The sequence below is a fragment of the Onychomys torridus genome, chromosome 1 (assembly GCF_903995425.1).
Source record: "Onychomys torridus chromosome 1, mOncTor1.1, whole genome shotgun sequence".
Classification (NCBI taxonomy): Eukaryota; Metazoa; Chordata; class Mammalia; order Rodentia; family Cricetidae; genus Onychomys; species Onychomys torridus.
Window position 1 is genome coordinate 148732371 of NC_050443.1, and position 12880 is coordinate 148745250.

A 12880-nucleotide genomic window follows, 5' to 3' on the forward strand; every position below is an offset into this window, starting at 1 on the left:
CTACTGGAGAGAAATTTATAGAGAAAACACTCTCCCCAGTAACCCTGTCTTGCTGTATGGAAAAGAACTGCCAAGAAGTACACTCAAGTTCATTTTGGGCTGGGCTAGCAGACTTACTACAGGAATGGGGTCTGGCCCTGTCTCTTGTTATCACTAATTTATTGTTGGAAACTGGGGAAAAGGTAACTTACTGTTCTTGGAGAGAGTTGGGGGAGTCCATTGGAGTCCAGCTCTGATCTGTGAAAGGGTTCTTGGGGGAAGGAGAGAGGAATGAGGAAGTGTTAGATAGAAATATAGGAGGAGACGACAAGAAAGATAGACACAGGATAGCTTTGGGAGGGCCCTGGGTCAACACCCAGCTGCTTCAAGGTTTATTCCAAAGGGCTTTTAATACAATGTTAAGGGGCAAGGCAAAAGACCTCCCCCTTTCAAGATCAAAGCACACTGTACAGCCAAGTGTAGATCCTTTAATACATCTGATACCATGCCCATGGCCAAATCATCCCATTATGCAGCCCTGATTTTTTGACCCTGAGTAAGGTCTCACTAGAGAGCCTCTGTGGGGGCCCACAGAGAGTCATCCATTCCAGTGTAAAAATAGGATTTGGGCTGTAGGTGGTGTCCAAGGGTAGCTAGGTACTCACAACCTACCTACAGTGATACCAGAGACCTTGGCCCTAGTGACCTCCCTCATCAGGGCCTTCACTGCATGTTATGCTATTTTTGTTAAAATATCAACTGCAAAGTATCATAGGGAGTGCTTGCTTTTCAAAATACCCAGTATGGACACTAGGAGTGAGTAATCCATCTGTACAATGTCTGTCCCCAAGTTATAAGACAGAGGTCAAGTTGGTGTATACATGCTGATTAACTGAAAAGGATGAGATAATCTTTCATGATTTTCCCCACACCAAGATGAGGACCATGTTCCTGCTTCCATCTTTCCTTCTCCTGGGTGTGGTGACAGCATCTTATGCAGAGTCTGTAACTGAAGGTGTTCAAAGCTCCTGTCCTGTGATTGCCTGCAGTTCTCCATGCCTGAGTGGCTTCCCAGGCAAAGACGGACGGGATGGTGCCAAGGGAGAGAAGGGAGAACCAGGTGTGCATTGAACTGTTTTCTTTGCTCTTAAAAATAGTTTTAACTATGCATGGTGTGTGTGTGTGTGTGTGTGTGTGTGTGTGTGTGTGTGTGTGTGTGTCCATGTTTGTGCACTCATTTGAGTGCAGGTTACTTTGGAGACTAAGATATATAGTATCCTCATGGAGCAGGCAGTTGTGAGCTACCCAGTATAGATGCTGGGAACTGAATTCAGGTCCTCCTCTGCAGTAGCCATTACGTGCTCTGAACCACTGAGCCATCTCTCCAGCCCCTTTCTGTGACTCTACATTCCAGAGGAAACTGACTAGAGATACATGAAAAGTAAAGTCTTACTAGGCATATTGTACTTTCATCAGCAACATATTGTAATTCCAAACACATAGAGCCCCAGTTCTCTGGCATTCTGGACTACCACACAGAGTGTGTGATGTTTGTCTTGCCTGTCCTGGAAAGTGGACCTCATGTCGATCTGTCTCATGGAACACAGGGCACTTATCTCACCACAGGAAATTAAGCATCAAGCCTTTGGAAAAAGAGCAAAAGCATAAATATTGACCCAAGTTTTGTTTGTCTTCCCACAGGTCAAGGTCTCAGAGGCTTGCAGGGCCCTCCTGGAAAGGTAGGACCAGCAGGGTCCCCAGGGACTCCTGGGCCAAAAGGAGCAGTGGGGCCGAAAGGAGACCGTGGAGAGCGTGTAGGTAAGGAGATAATTTCAGAACGTCTAGGCTGATAACATTCAGGGTTCTGGAGGCTGGAATGCTGGTGGGATGTGCTGTTTCTTGATGCTGCAAGGGTAGATGCCCAGCTCTGCTTCCTGATCAAGTTCCCTTATCATTGGCTGGTTAATTACAGCCCCAGGGAGTTTCTATCAGTGACTAGGTATATATTTGCAGATCTTTCAGGAAATCCTATTTTCAGGCACTCTGTAAGGTATGGAAGTCTAGATTCTCTTTTTGCTCAGACTCCTACAGCTGGGTCTCTGACTTCCAGGAGAAAATACTGTATCTAAGTATGGGTTTATTATGTCTTTTTTATTTAAAGTGCATTGACAGGCGTGTGGACTATATTTCACTTCTAAGAAACCAATGCAAAACTCAGTAGGTTAAACTGAAGCCATTTACTTAAACATAATCTCATGGGTCAGTCACAGAAGGTCTGATTTCAGCTGGGCTTGCTCTTATGCCTGTGGTTTACTGATGGCCAATGGTCTCGCTCACACTCTGGCTTCTGTTTGGGTGTCAGCTGCTGTGATAAGCACCAGTGAACCACAGTATTCTTATCACACCATAGGCTATGCAAAGTTTGGCCAGGTAGTAGTGAATATACAATTCCTAAAACAGTAGCTTCAAGGCTTTGTCAGGTTTGGAACACATCCATAGCGGCTTTTGCCATGTTCATAAAAGACTCAGTCCAGCCCAGAATCAAGGAGTGTGAGAAAAGACTGCATTTCTCTTCTTTTCTCTTCATTTCATTTCTTTTATCTACTTTTCTTTTTGAGACAGGGTTTTTCTGTGTAGCTTTGGAGCCTATCTTGGAACTTGATCTGTAGACTAGGCTGGCTTTGAATTCACAGAGATCTGCCTGCCTCTGCCTCTCCGGTGCTGGGATTAAAGGCATGCGCCACCACTGCCTGGCAAGACTGCATTTTTTTTTTTTTTTTTGAGCTGAGGATCGAACCCAGGGCCTTGTGCTTGCTAGGCAAGCACTCTATCACTGAGCTAAATCCCCAACCCATGACTGAATTTCTTAATGAGGAAAGCTGGGACCATGTTACAGCTACTGTGTCCACAGGAAGTAGCACATGCTCTTCCCGTTTGGATAATGAGGAACTCAGAGAGAATATTGCCGATTTTGTTCATGACAAATTTCAGTAAAACCAAAACAGAGCAGGATCAAGGTGATGGCTTGGTTGGTAGAGTGCTTGTTGCTGAGCATGAGCACTGGGGTTTGATCTTTCAGCAGCCATATGAGAAAGATGGGTACAGCGGTGCTAGCCTCTAACCCTATCACTGTGAAGGTAGAGGTGCCCACACTAATGTGCATGTATGCACACACACACACACACACACTCACTCACACACACACACACACACACACACACACACACACACTCACACACACACTAACCACCAAAAGAGCAAAACAGCAACCACTCCCACCAACAAAACAACTGAAGGGCAAAAACAACAACAAAAATCTCTATAGTGACAAAATCTCTCTAATGGTTTCAATCAATAATAACTTCTTCAGAGATTTGTTTTAGCCCTAATAAAGCAGTTTGTTTGGAAAATAGTCAAGTACTCATTTGTGGATTGTTATCAAGCTATGTAATCAGCGAGTACATTAATGTGCGAGTGAAATATATATGTACATGAAATACCTTTGTGTAGACAACTAGAATTTCATTTGATTAGTTGATCAATTTATTTATTTTTGAGATAAGGTTTCACTCTGTATCCCTGGCTGGCCTGGAACTCACTTATGCAGACCAGGTAACCTTGAACTTGTAGAGATTCACTTGCCTCTGCCTGAAAGGCATTTGTCATCACTCCTGGTTCTGACTAGAATTTTTAGGATAAAACCCTGGGCTTTGGCGGCTCCAAAAAGATAGGATTGGCCACATATTACCTTGTGCCCATAAACACAGGACTATTTGAGAGAGTAACAACTACAGGGGTCACTAACTCTCAGTCTGTCTTCAGTTTCAGTGTAGGAGCAGACAGACTAGGTGACAGAAAGGACACACAGTTGAGCAGTGCTACTCAGGGTGCGTTTTCATTGATGACTGTCCCCAGCTCTGGTTCAGAGAGGCTGTCTAAAGGAGTCCTTGTCATCATTGCTTGAGGGGACCAGTCTGATTCCTCCAAGGGATCATTTCTGCTCTGCAGTTTTGTCTTGCCCTCATGGGTATCTGCCTTATCTTGGGAGGTGGTCTGCCTTGTGAGAATTTGATCTTCCTGGAATCTGATGAGGACATCCTCACACTTGTAGGTTACAAAGGCAGTGTGTGACCCCCTAACCTGCTGATGGTGCAGAGGTAAGGAGGTGGTCCAAAGGAAAGGAGGCAGGGATGACAGGTGTGCTTTCTCCCTTTGTATGCCTTGTAGTTCTAAGCAAGGAGTCATGACTTTCTTAGCAAAAGTAGCTATCAAGTGCCTGTTTGAGATAAAGCATCAAGAATAGATTGATGTTTTAGGCTGGGTAAAACAGATTTTTTTCTTTAATGTATATCAATGTTAAAAAAAAGCAAACCTTATTTCGTTTCTTTCTTTTTTTAATCTGAAAAAGATGCCACACTCCCTAATATGCACAGTTTGCATCCTAATCCTAACAATACTTTCCACTGTTTAATTTTCTAGAATATGATACTAGAAAAATCAATGCAGAAATCGCAGCTCTACAAGCAGAGCTGAGAGGCATTAAGAGGTGTAAGTATCCTTCCTCTCTTATTCAGGCAACTTCAACTTTGGGAATGATGGAAGGCAGAGAACATTTCCTGCACGAATGTGATTTTCTAAGGCCTGAAAAATTACTCATATTCTGATCTCCTGGTATCCTTCTGACAATCACTTGGGAGAAACGGAAGCAAATAGTAATTAAATTACTTACTCAAACTCACAGAGCTCAGTGGTAGAACCAGTTTATAGAATGCAGTGAGTCTGACTCTGGGACCACAGTCCTGTAGGGTCAGATCTTTGCTCACCAAAAATGGGATGTAGGCCACTTTGTAATCCTGGGATCTAGACCAGGCAATGGAGCCAATCATGTTTCTCCAAGTTGTGGCCAGATATTCCCAGATCTTTTTGTTTAATTGTAAGTTAACAGTATGGTAGAATTCAGAATTCTAGGGTACATGTGCTCTACAATGCAGATCTAAACATACAAAAGCTTTGTGCAAATGGGGGGTGGGTTGGGAGGAGAAGGCAGGAGGGGTGGGAGGAGGGAAGAAGGGGATTTGTGATTGGTATGTAAAATGAATAAAAATTAAGACTGCAAGGAAAATAAGATAACAGTTAAACTCAAATTTTAGCTAAACGAAGTGTGTTTTGATTTGTGTAAGCATTTCATAAGGGGTCTCATGAAGGAAGACATTCATTGTGGTATACACCACCAGAGAAATTGCAGAATACACCATTCAATTTGAATTTTACACCCTGAGTGGTCTAGAAGATAAGCTGGTGTTACCCACTTTTTTTTTTTACATTTTAGGGGTGCTCTTCTCTACGGGTGAACAAGTTGGAAAGAAGTACTTTGTGAACACTGGTAAAAAAATGAACTTTAATGGAGTGAAGGCTCTGTGCTCCCAATTCCAGGCCTCTGTGGCCACTCCCAGGAACGCTGCGGAAAACGCGGCCATGCAGAAGGTGGCTAAAGAGATTGCCTACATGGGCATGACAGACGAGAGGACTGAAAACCAATTTTTGGATTTGAAAGGAAACAGACTGCAGTACACTAACTGGAATGATGGTGAGCCCAACAACACAGGAGATGAGGAAGACTGTGCGGTACTCTTGTTAAACAGCAAATGGAATGATGTCCGCTGCTCCGACTCCTTTTTGGCAGTCTGTGAGTTCTCGGACTGAGGGTGTTTGTTTCTCAGTCCTCCTTGATGCCTGATTGTGCTCCATAAGTCCATAATTTGTTCTGAAATATAAACTAGTTAAAAACACAACAATTAAGCATTAGTTGCCCATTTAAACTATAATGCTTTTTTTTTGAGAATAGTATTTTCTTGTGAAGATGTAAAAATAAAATGAATTTGGCCATTTCATTTGTGACAAACGTGTGCTCTGCTGAGTTCTCTTTTACTCTTTGGGTAGAAGGCATCCAGGATAGTGACATCACCCTAGCTAATTCTGTAGTTTCTCAGCCCAGTCTCAGGTATTAAAGGGGTCTAATTCTAGCTTTATTTCAGAGATTTACTTCCTTCCTAATGGGGCATTAAACCATGTACAGAATGTAAGTCTCAAGTGAACAGGTTAATGAATTCTCTCTCTCTCTTTCTTTCTAACACACACAATATCCATCCTTCAATATATCATCTATCTATCTATCTATCTATCTATCTATCTATCTACTTATCTATTAACATCCTGTAGGTAGAGGTATAGACACTTCTCTGACCCTAGAAACTCTTTAATTACTTCTCCTAGATACTGTGATTTTGATCTGCATTGTAACAGATTGATTTTTGTCTGTTTATAAAATTCATAGAGACAGAATAATACTGTATGTACTCTTTTATGTCTTACATTTACTTCATTCATAATTAAGCACCTGAAACTCATTCATGTTGTTCCATACAGCAGACATTTATTCCTCTCATTGCTGTAAAGAATTCTTTTATATTAAAACATCATGCTTTACCTTTTTTATTGTTAATGGACACAATTGAATTGCTTTCATTTTTAGTCATTAAGAAAAAACTGGAAATTTGGCTTCACTGACAGGAGTAGGTATTGCTTGAGCTGAGGACCTGAGTTAAGTTCCCAGCACTGTTATCAGACAGTTCACAAATTCCTGTACCTCCAGCTACAGGGGATCTGGCACCCTCTTCCAAATGCCATGTACATTTATGAGTTCATGCCAATACATTACACATAGTTAAACATAATAAAGATAAATATCTGAAAAGAAGCCTCATGAACCTTCTTTTGGTAGATATGTATACTTACTTGGTAGTTGGTTGTTGGCGGTAGGAAAAGCAGGCATTTAGATTCAATTAAAAGGAGCCACACTCCCATCAACAATGTATGTCAGTTGTAGACATTCTAGATCTCTGGGAACAGGTTGTACTTTGGTTCTTTGGATATTGGCCATTCTTATAGGTATAAAGTGATGTTGCCATGTTTTTATCCTATTTCCCCAGTGTGTTACATTGAAGAAAACATTCCATGTGGTAACTGATAACCTACACATCTTTTGTGATCTGTTCAAAGATGTGGATTTTGTTATAATCAATCTGCACTTTTCACATTGACTTATAGGTATTTTTTACATTCAGAATACAAATGTCTTCTGTTGTATATATCATAGGCACTTTTCCAGGTTTTTACTTCTTCCATTATTGGCTTTCGATGAATATAAGAGCTCAATAAAATAACCTTTTTTTTTGTATGTGTCTGGGTGTTTTGCCTGCATGTATATTTTATGTATACCACATGATGGCCTGCTGATAGTTGAGGCCAGCAGATGTTAAAGGGTCCTCTGGGACTGGAGTTACTGATGCTTGTGAGCTGCCACATAAGTGCTGGGAACTGAACTCTGGTCTCCTGGAAGAGTACTTGGTGCTCTTAACCACTGAGCCATCTCCCCAGCACCAAGAACAAAGTATTTTCTCTTATCTTTGAGATTATAATATAATTACACAATTTCTGCCCTCCAAACTGTCCCATATACCCCTCCTTATCTTAATTTTTTAAGGAAGCATCATTTATTAATTTTTTATTAATTAAATTTATTCATTTATTTTACATTACAATCATAGTGCCCCTCCCTTCTCTCCTCCCAGTCCCTTCCCCCACCTTCCTTTTGTATCCCCCAATCCACCTTCTCCTCTGTTTCTGTTCAGAAAGGGGCAGGCCTCCCATGGGTATTAACAAAACATGGCATATCAAGTTGGGGTAGGACTATGCTCCTCCTCTAGTATTAGGCTTGGTAGGGCAACTCAGTATGAGGAATACATTCCCCAAAGCCTGTCAAAGCATCAGGGACAGGCCCCACTCCCATTGCTAGGAGTCTTACAAGTAGACCAAGCTATACAACTGTCACATACATGTAGAGGGCCTAGGTTGGTTCCATGCAGGCTCCATAATTGTCAGTCCAGTGTCTGTTCCCTTGTGATGACCTTGACCCCCAGGCTTGTACAATACTCCCTACCTCTCTTCAACAGGATTTCTGTGCTCAGCCTAGTGCTTGGCTGTGGATCTCTGCATCTGCTTCTATTGGTTACTGAACGAAGCTCCTTGATGACAATCACTAATATGATTACAGGAGATGGCCAGTTCAGGCACCCTCTCCACTATTGCTAGAAGTCTTAGCTTGGGTCATCCTTATAGATTTGTGGGAGTTTCCCTTGCACCAGATTTCTACCTGACCCTGAAATGCTCCCCCATTAAGACATCTTTTCATTACTCTTCCCGCCTATCCCACACCCAACCCAATTCCTCATGTTTCCATCCCCACACACCCCCAGCTTACCCAGGAGATCTCTTCTATTTCCCTTTCCCAGGAAAATCCACATGTCCCTCTTTGGGCCCTCCTTGTTACCTAGCCTCTTTGGGGCTGTGGATTGTAGCATGGTTATCCTTTATTTTATAGCTAATATCTACTTATGAGTGAGTATATACCATGTTTATTTTTTTTGGGGGGGCCTGGGCTACCTCACTCAGGATGATATTTTCTAGTTCCTTCCATTTGCCTCCAAATCTCATAATGTCATTATTTTTAACAGCTGAGTAATACTCCACAGTAATACTCCACTGTGTAAATGAACCACATATTCTTTATCTATTCTTTTGTTAAGGAACATCTAGGTTGTTTCTAGGTTCTGGGTATTATGAATCATGCTGCTATGAACATAGTTGAGCAAGTGTCCTTGTGGTATGATTGAGCATCCTTTGGGTATATGCCCAAGATTGGTGTAGCTGGGTCTTGAGGTATATTGATTCCCAATTTGCTGAGAAACTGTCATTAATATTTTCTTTTAAGGTTAGTCTATTGGTGAAACTATTAAGGCCACTCCACATAGTTAAAAGGGAGGTTTATTTTGTGGGGTAACTTACAAATGAAGGGATATCCTACAGCCTCTATCTGAAAACATTGGCTCCTTTTTTCTTGAACACTGTGAGTTTTCTTTCCTCAACACAGATGATATTTTACAGATTTATTTTATGTGTATGTGTGTGTGAATGAGTGTATGTATGTGTACCATGTGTATACAGTGCCTGTGATACCAGAAAATGGTGTCAGACCCCACCCTGAAACTGAATCAGGAGGTTGTGAGCCATTGGATGTGGATTCTGGGAACTGAACCTAGGCCCTTTGGAAGGGCAGCAAGTGCTCTTAACCCCTGAGCCATCTCTCCAGTCCACATAGAGTATTTTAAGTCATAGTTTGGGAGACATCCAGGACTTCTGGCAGTCCCAGGTCTTCCTTACTTCCATTTCAGAATGAAATATGTTGGCATTGCTTTTTGTTGCCTCTAGCTGCATGGCTATTGTCATATGATTTGTCTTTCTGTATAGGAAGATTTCCTTTGACAGCAACAAATATTTTACACAAAACCAAGAGAACTTTAACATTATCATATACTACTGTCTCCTACTGCTACCCAGGATTCTTTGCCATACAATTCTTGTGAATTTCCAGGATTACCACACTGATGCAAGGTTAGATGGTCAGACAGTGGGCAGTGTCTGTTATACACTCAATCCTTCTGATATCAAGAATCTAGGACATAACTTTTCTTGAAGACTTCACTAAAGATAGTTGTGTTTGTGATCCACATGAACAAAGCTTCTCCTGCTGATCCATGTGGCATGCCTTGTCCTGTCTCTGAAACAAGATTTTTTTTTTTTTTTCGTCAAAATACCCAAGGCTTTACTACCCTGCACTGGTGTTCTATGTTGCCAAATGTAATAGGGATTTTAAAAAGGACAGGAATTAGACCTGTAAGCACGGAATGTCTCAGACATTCAGACTCATGCCAGTGTTGGCCCACTCCTACCAGCCTTCTCCAGGCTATCATCCTCCTAGGTATGGGCTTTTATATTCCAAAATTCAGGGCTCTCAGTTACAGGCTCTGGGCAGTATTTGTACCCTCAATAACTGGGGAACTAAAACCTGTAAGAATCATGGCTATGAACCTGCTGCTTCTCACCCCAGTTCACAGCTCTGGATTCTGCAGTCCTGGCCCTGGGTTTGGCTCGACTTATTGGATCTGACCTTGGGCAGTGATCTTGGCTTTCTGAAGAAGAGGCAGCACCAAGTTCTGGGAGTTGTGTTTCCAATTAGGGGTCACTGGATTTGCTTGAGGCTTGGCCTTCATTTCTGGGCTACTGTGACACTTGACTTTAGTCTCAGAACATTAGCTGGTTCACCTGAGCTACGTCTTGGTGATTTGCAGAGCTGTGACACTGTGAGTTTGATAGAGTCCTTCAATATTATCTCCTCCTTACTGGTTCATTCTTCCTTCTCTGGCTCTGGTATTGGAGCTTCAGGTTCCAGGGCTTGCAATGCAGCTACGATTTGGGAACTTTACTGATGAAAAAAAAAATGGATTATAGCCTTGTCATTTAGGATGAGGAAGGTATTAAATCTTAGGCTCTAGGTTCAGGATGTGAGTTCTTGTGTTTTGAATTTGAGTCTGTCACTAGACCCAAAGCTGAGTGTTCTCTCTCATTCTGAGGGAACATTGGCATAGGGTGGGAGATGGGATGTTGAATGTGAGACAATGGAGATGATTGATTCAGCGAGATGATAACAGTCAATAGCTCAATCAATCCCTACTTGGTAGACCTAAGTTCCAGATTAGGGTCTGCTCTATCTGGAACTAGATGTCTTCTAGAGTTCTGATCTTTACTATGAAGTTAGTCTTTCCACAAATGGCCTCACTTATTGGTAGTACAGAATCATTTTTTTTTGACATCAGAAAAATTACAGACATTAGAGCAGCTAATACAGGGGCAGCTAAGTATTCAACATATTGAAGAATTGACTAGTCCTTGGAATTCTTCTGTATTTGTTATTAAAAGGAAATCTGGAAAATAGAGAATGGTGACAAATTTAAGATCTATTAATAAGGTGATTCAGCTAATGGGCTCTTTACAGCCTAGAATTCCCTTGCCTTTTCTATTACCCAAAAGGTGGTGTATTATAGTGATTGATTTAAAAGCTTGCTTTTTTAATACCTTTGCAAGAACAGGATGGAGAAAATGTGCCTTCACAGTGTCTACTTATAATAATTCCCAGCCTATTAAAAGATATCAGTGGAAAATTCTTCCCCAAGGAATATTAAGTGGCCTTACCTTTGTCAATATTTTGTACAATAGCCACTGGAAATAATTTATAATAAATTTCCTCAATCTATATTTTACCATTATATGGATGACATTTTACTAGCTGATTCAGATGCAGATACCTTAGAAAAAAATGTTTGAAGAAGTAAAGAAAATTTTTCCTTGTTGGGGATTACAAATTGTTCCTGAAAAAATACAAACAGGAGATTATATTAACTAACTAGGGTATAAGATAGATTTACAAAAAATTCAACCACAGAAATTATAAATCAGGATAGATCAATTATGAACTCCTAATGATTTTCAAAACTTGCTGGGAGATATTAACTGGCTATGGCCCACAATTGGATTGACAACTCAAGAAATAAGTAATTTAGGGCTGGAGAGATGGCTTAGCGGTTAAGAGCACTGGCTGCTCTTCCAGAGGACCTGGGTTCAATTCTCGGCACCCACATAGCAGCTTACAACTGTCTGTAATTCTAGTTCCAGGGGATCCAACAGCTTTACACAGATGCACCAATGCAAATAAACCAATAATTAAAAAAAGAACTAAGTAATTTATTTCAAATCTTACAAGGTGATAAAGACTTAAGTAGTCCAAGAAAATTATCAGCTGAGACTGAGAGATAGTTGGCTTTGATATAAAAGAAATTACAGGATGCACATGTAGATTATTTGGATCCAGAGCTTGATTGCACTTTGGTTATTTTACCTTCTATCCATTTCCCTACAGGAATTCTAATGCAGAGAGAAGATAATATCTTATAATGGATATTTTTACTACAAAAACTGCCAAGGGCTGTGGGAGTATACAGCAGGCGACAACTAATATTTAACAAGTTGACCACCAGACAGACAACTCTCTGTCAGGGAGCCCCACTAGGCAAAGTCCATGGGATCACTGGTTGTGGAAACCAGTTGTTTTCTGTCTGTAACTTTCTCACATGCCACTTACCTCCTTAAAAAGAACAGCCATGGGGGTTCTTTCCACAACTCATAGATAGTGTGTCTTATATCTCTGGGCCTACATAGATCTGTGGATGGTCAAGAAGATGATTTCTGTCCAAGCTGTATAATTCTGATGATTAGAAATAGTACTAGAATATTTTCCACAACTTACACAGGAAAGTAACAGTGTTCTCAGTCACAAAGACAGCTAATTTTGGACTTCAGAACAAATTGAAAAAACAGACTAGCTGAGAATACACAAGGACAGATTCCCAGGTGTTTATTGCTAAATCAAGGTCAGACTTGAAGCAACTTGGGTAGACATAATCCCCTGCAGTAATTCTCTTTCTGCACATACCCTAACCACTCAAGGTTCAGCCAACTAACTGTTATTGTTAAGTTCTGAATTTCAATGTCATTCTCTGTCTGGGAATGCTAACCACTCTGACTATAGTACTTGGTTGGTCAATGTGATCTTCCTAACTTGAGAGAAAATGTGTGATTCCTTATGTATATCAGTGTAACTCTGTCTCTGATTGTTTATTCAAGAAATGCTTTGTGACCCTGAAAATGTAGCTCATATTTGTACAGAGTTTGGGGTGGGTGGGTGGTGCCATGTAGAGCTATTTAGGGAGCTGCTGTGTGAAAGAGCTGGGCAAAGGGTCAGTGCTGAGAGAGACGTAGCTGAGTGTATATAGAAAGAAATGTGTGTGAGAGTTAGAGGAAAGTGTGTGAGGAGAATTTAGTAATTAAAACAGAGACATATGTATGTAGGGGAGAGATATGGATAAAGAGAGATGTGTGGAGAGTAGAG

General features: G+C 41.1%; 1 protein-coding gene across 1 annotated transcript; it reads left to right on the top strand.

The window, feature by feature from the left end:
* The first annotated feature begins 924 nt into the window (after positions 1 to 924).
* On the top strand, positions 925 to 5716 carry Mbl2 (mannose binding lectin 2). Its single transcript, XM_036180332.1, has 4 exons — positions 925 to 1099; positions 1681 to 1797; positions 4459 to 4527; positions 5309 to 5716. The coding sequence occupies exons 1-4, from the start codon at positions 925 to 927 to the stop codon at positions 5680 to 5682; spliced, it is 735 nt and encodes a 244-aa protein (XP_036036225.1). The 3' UTR covers positions 5683 to 5716.
* Positions 5717 to 12880: the final 7164 nt, after the last annotated feature.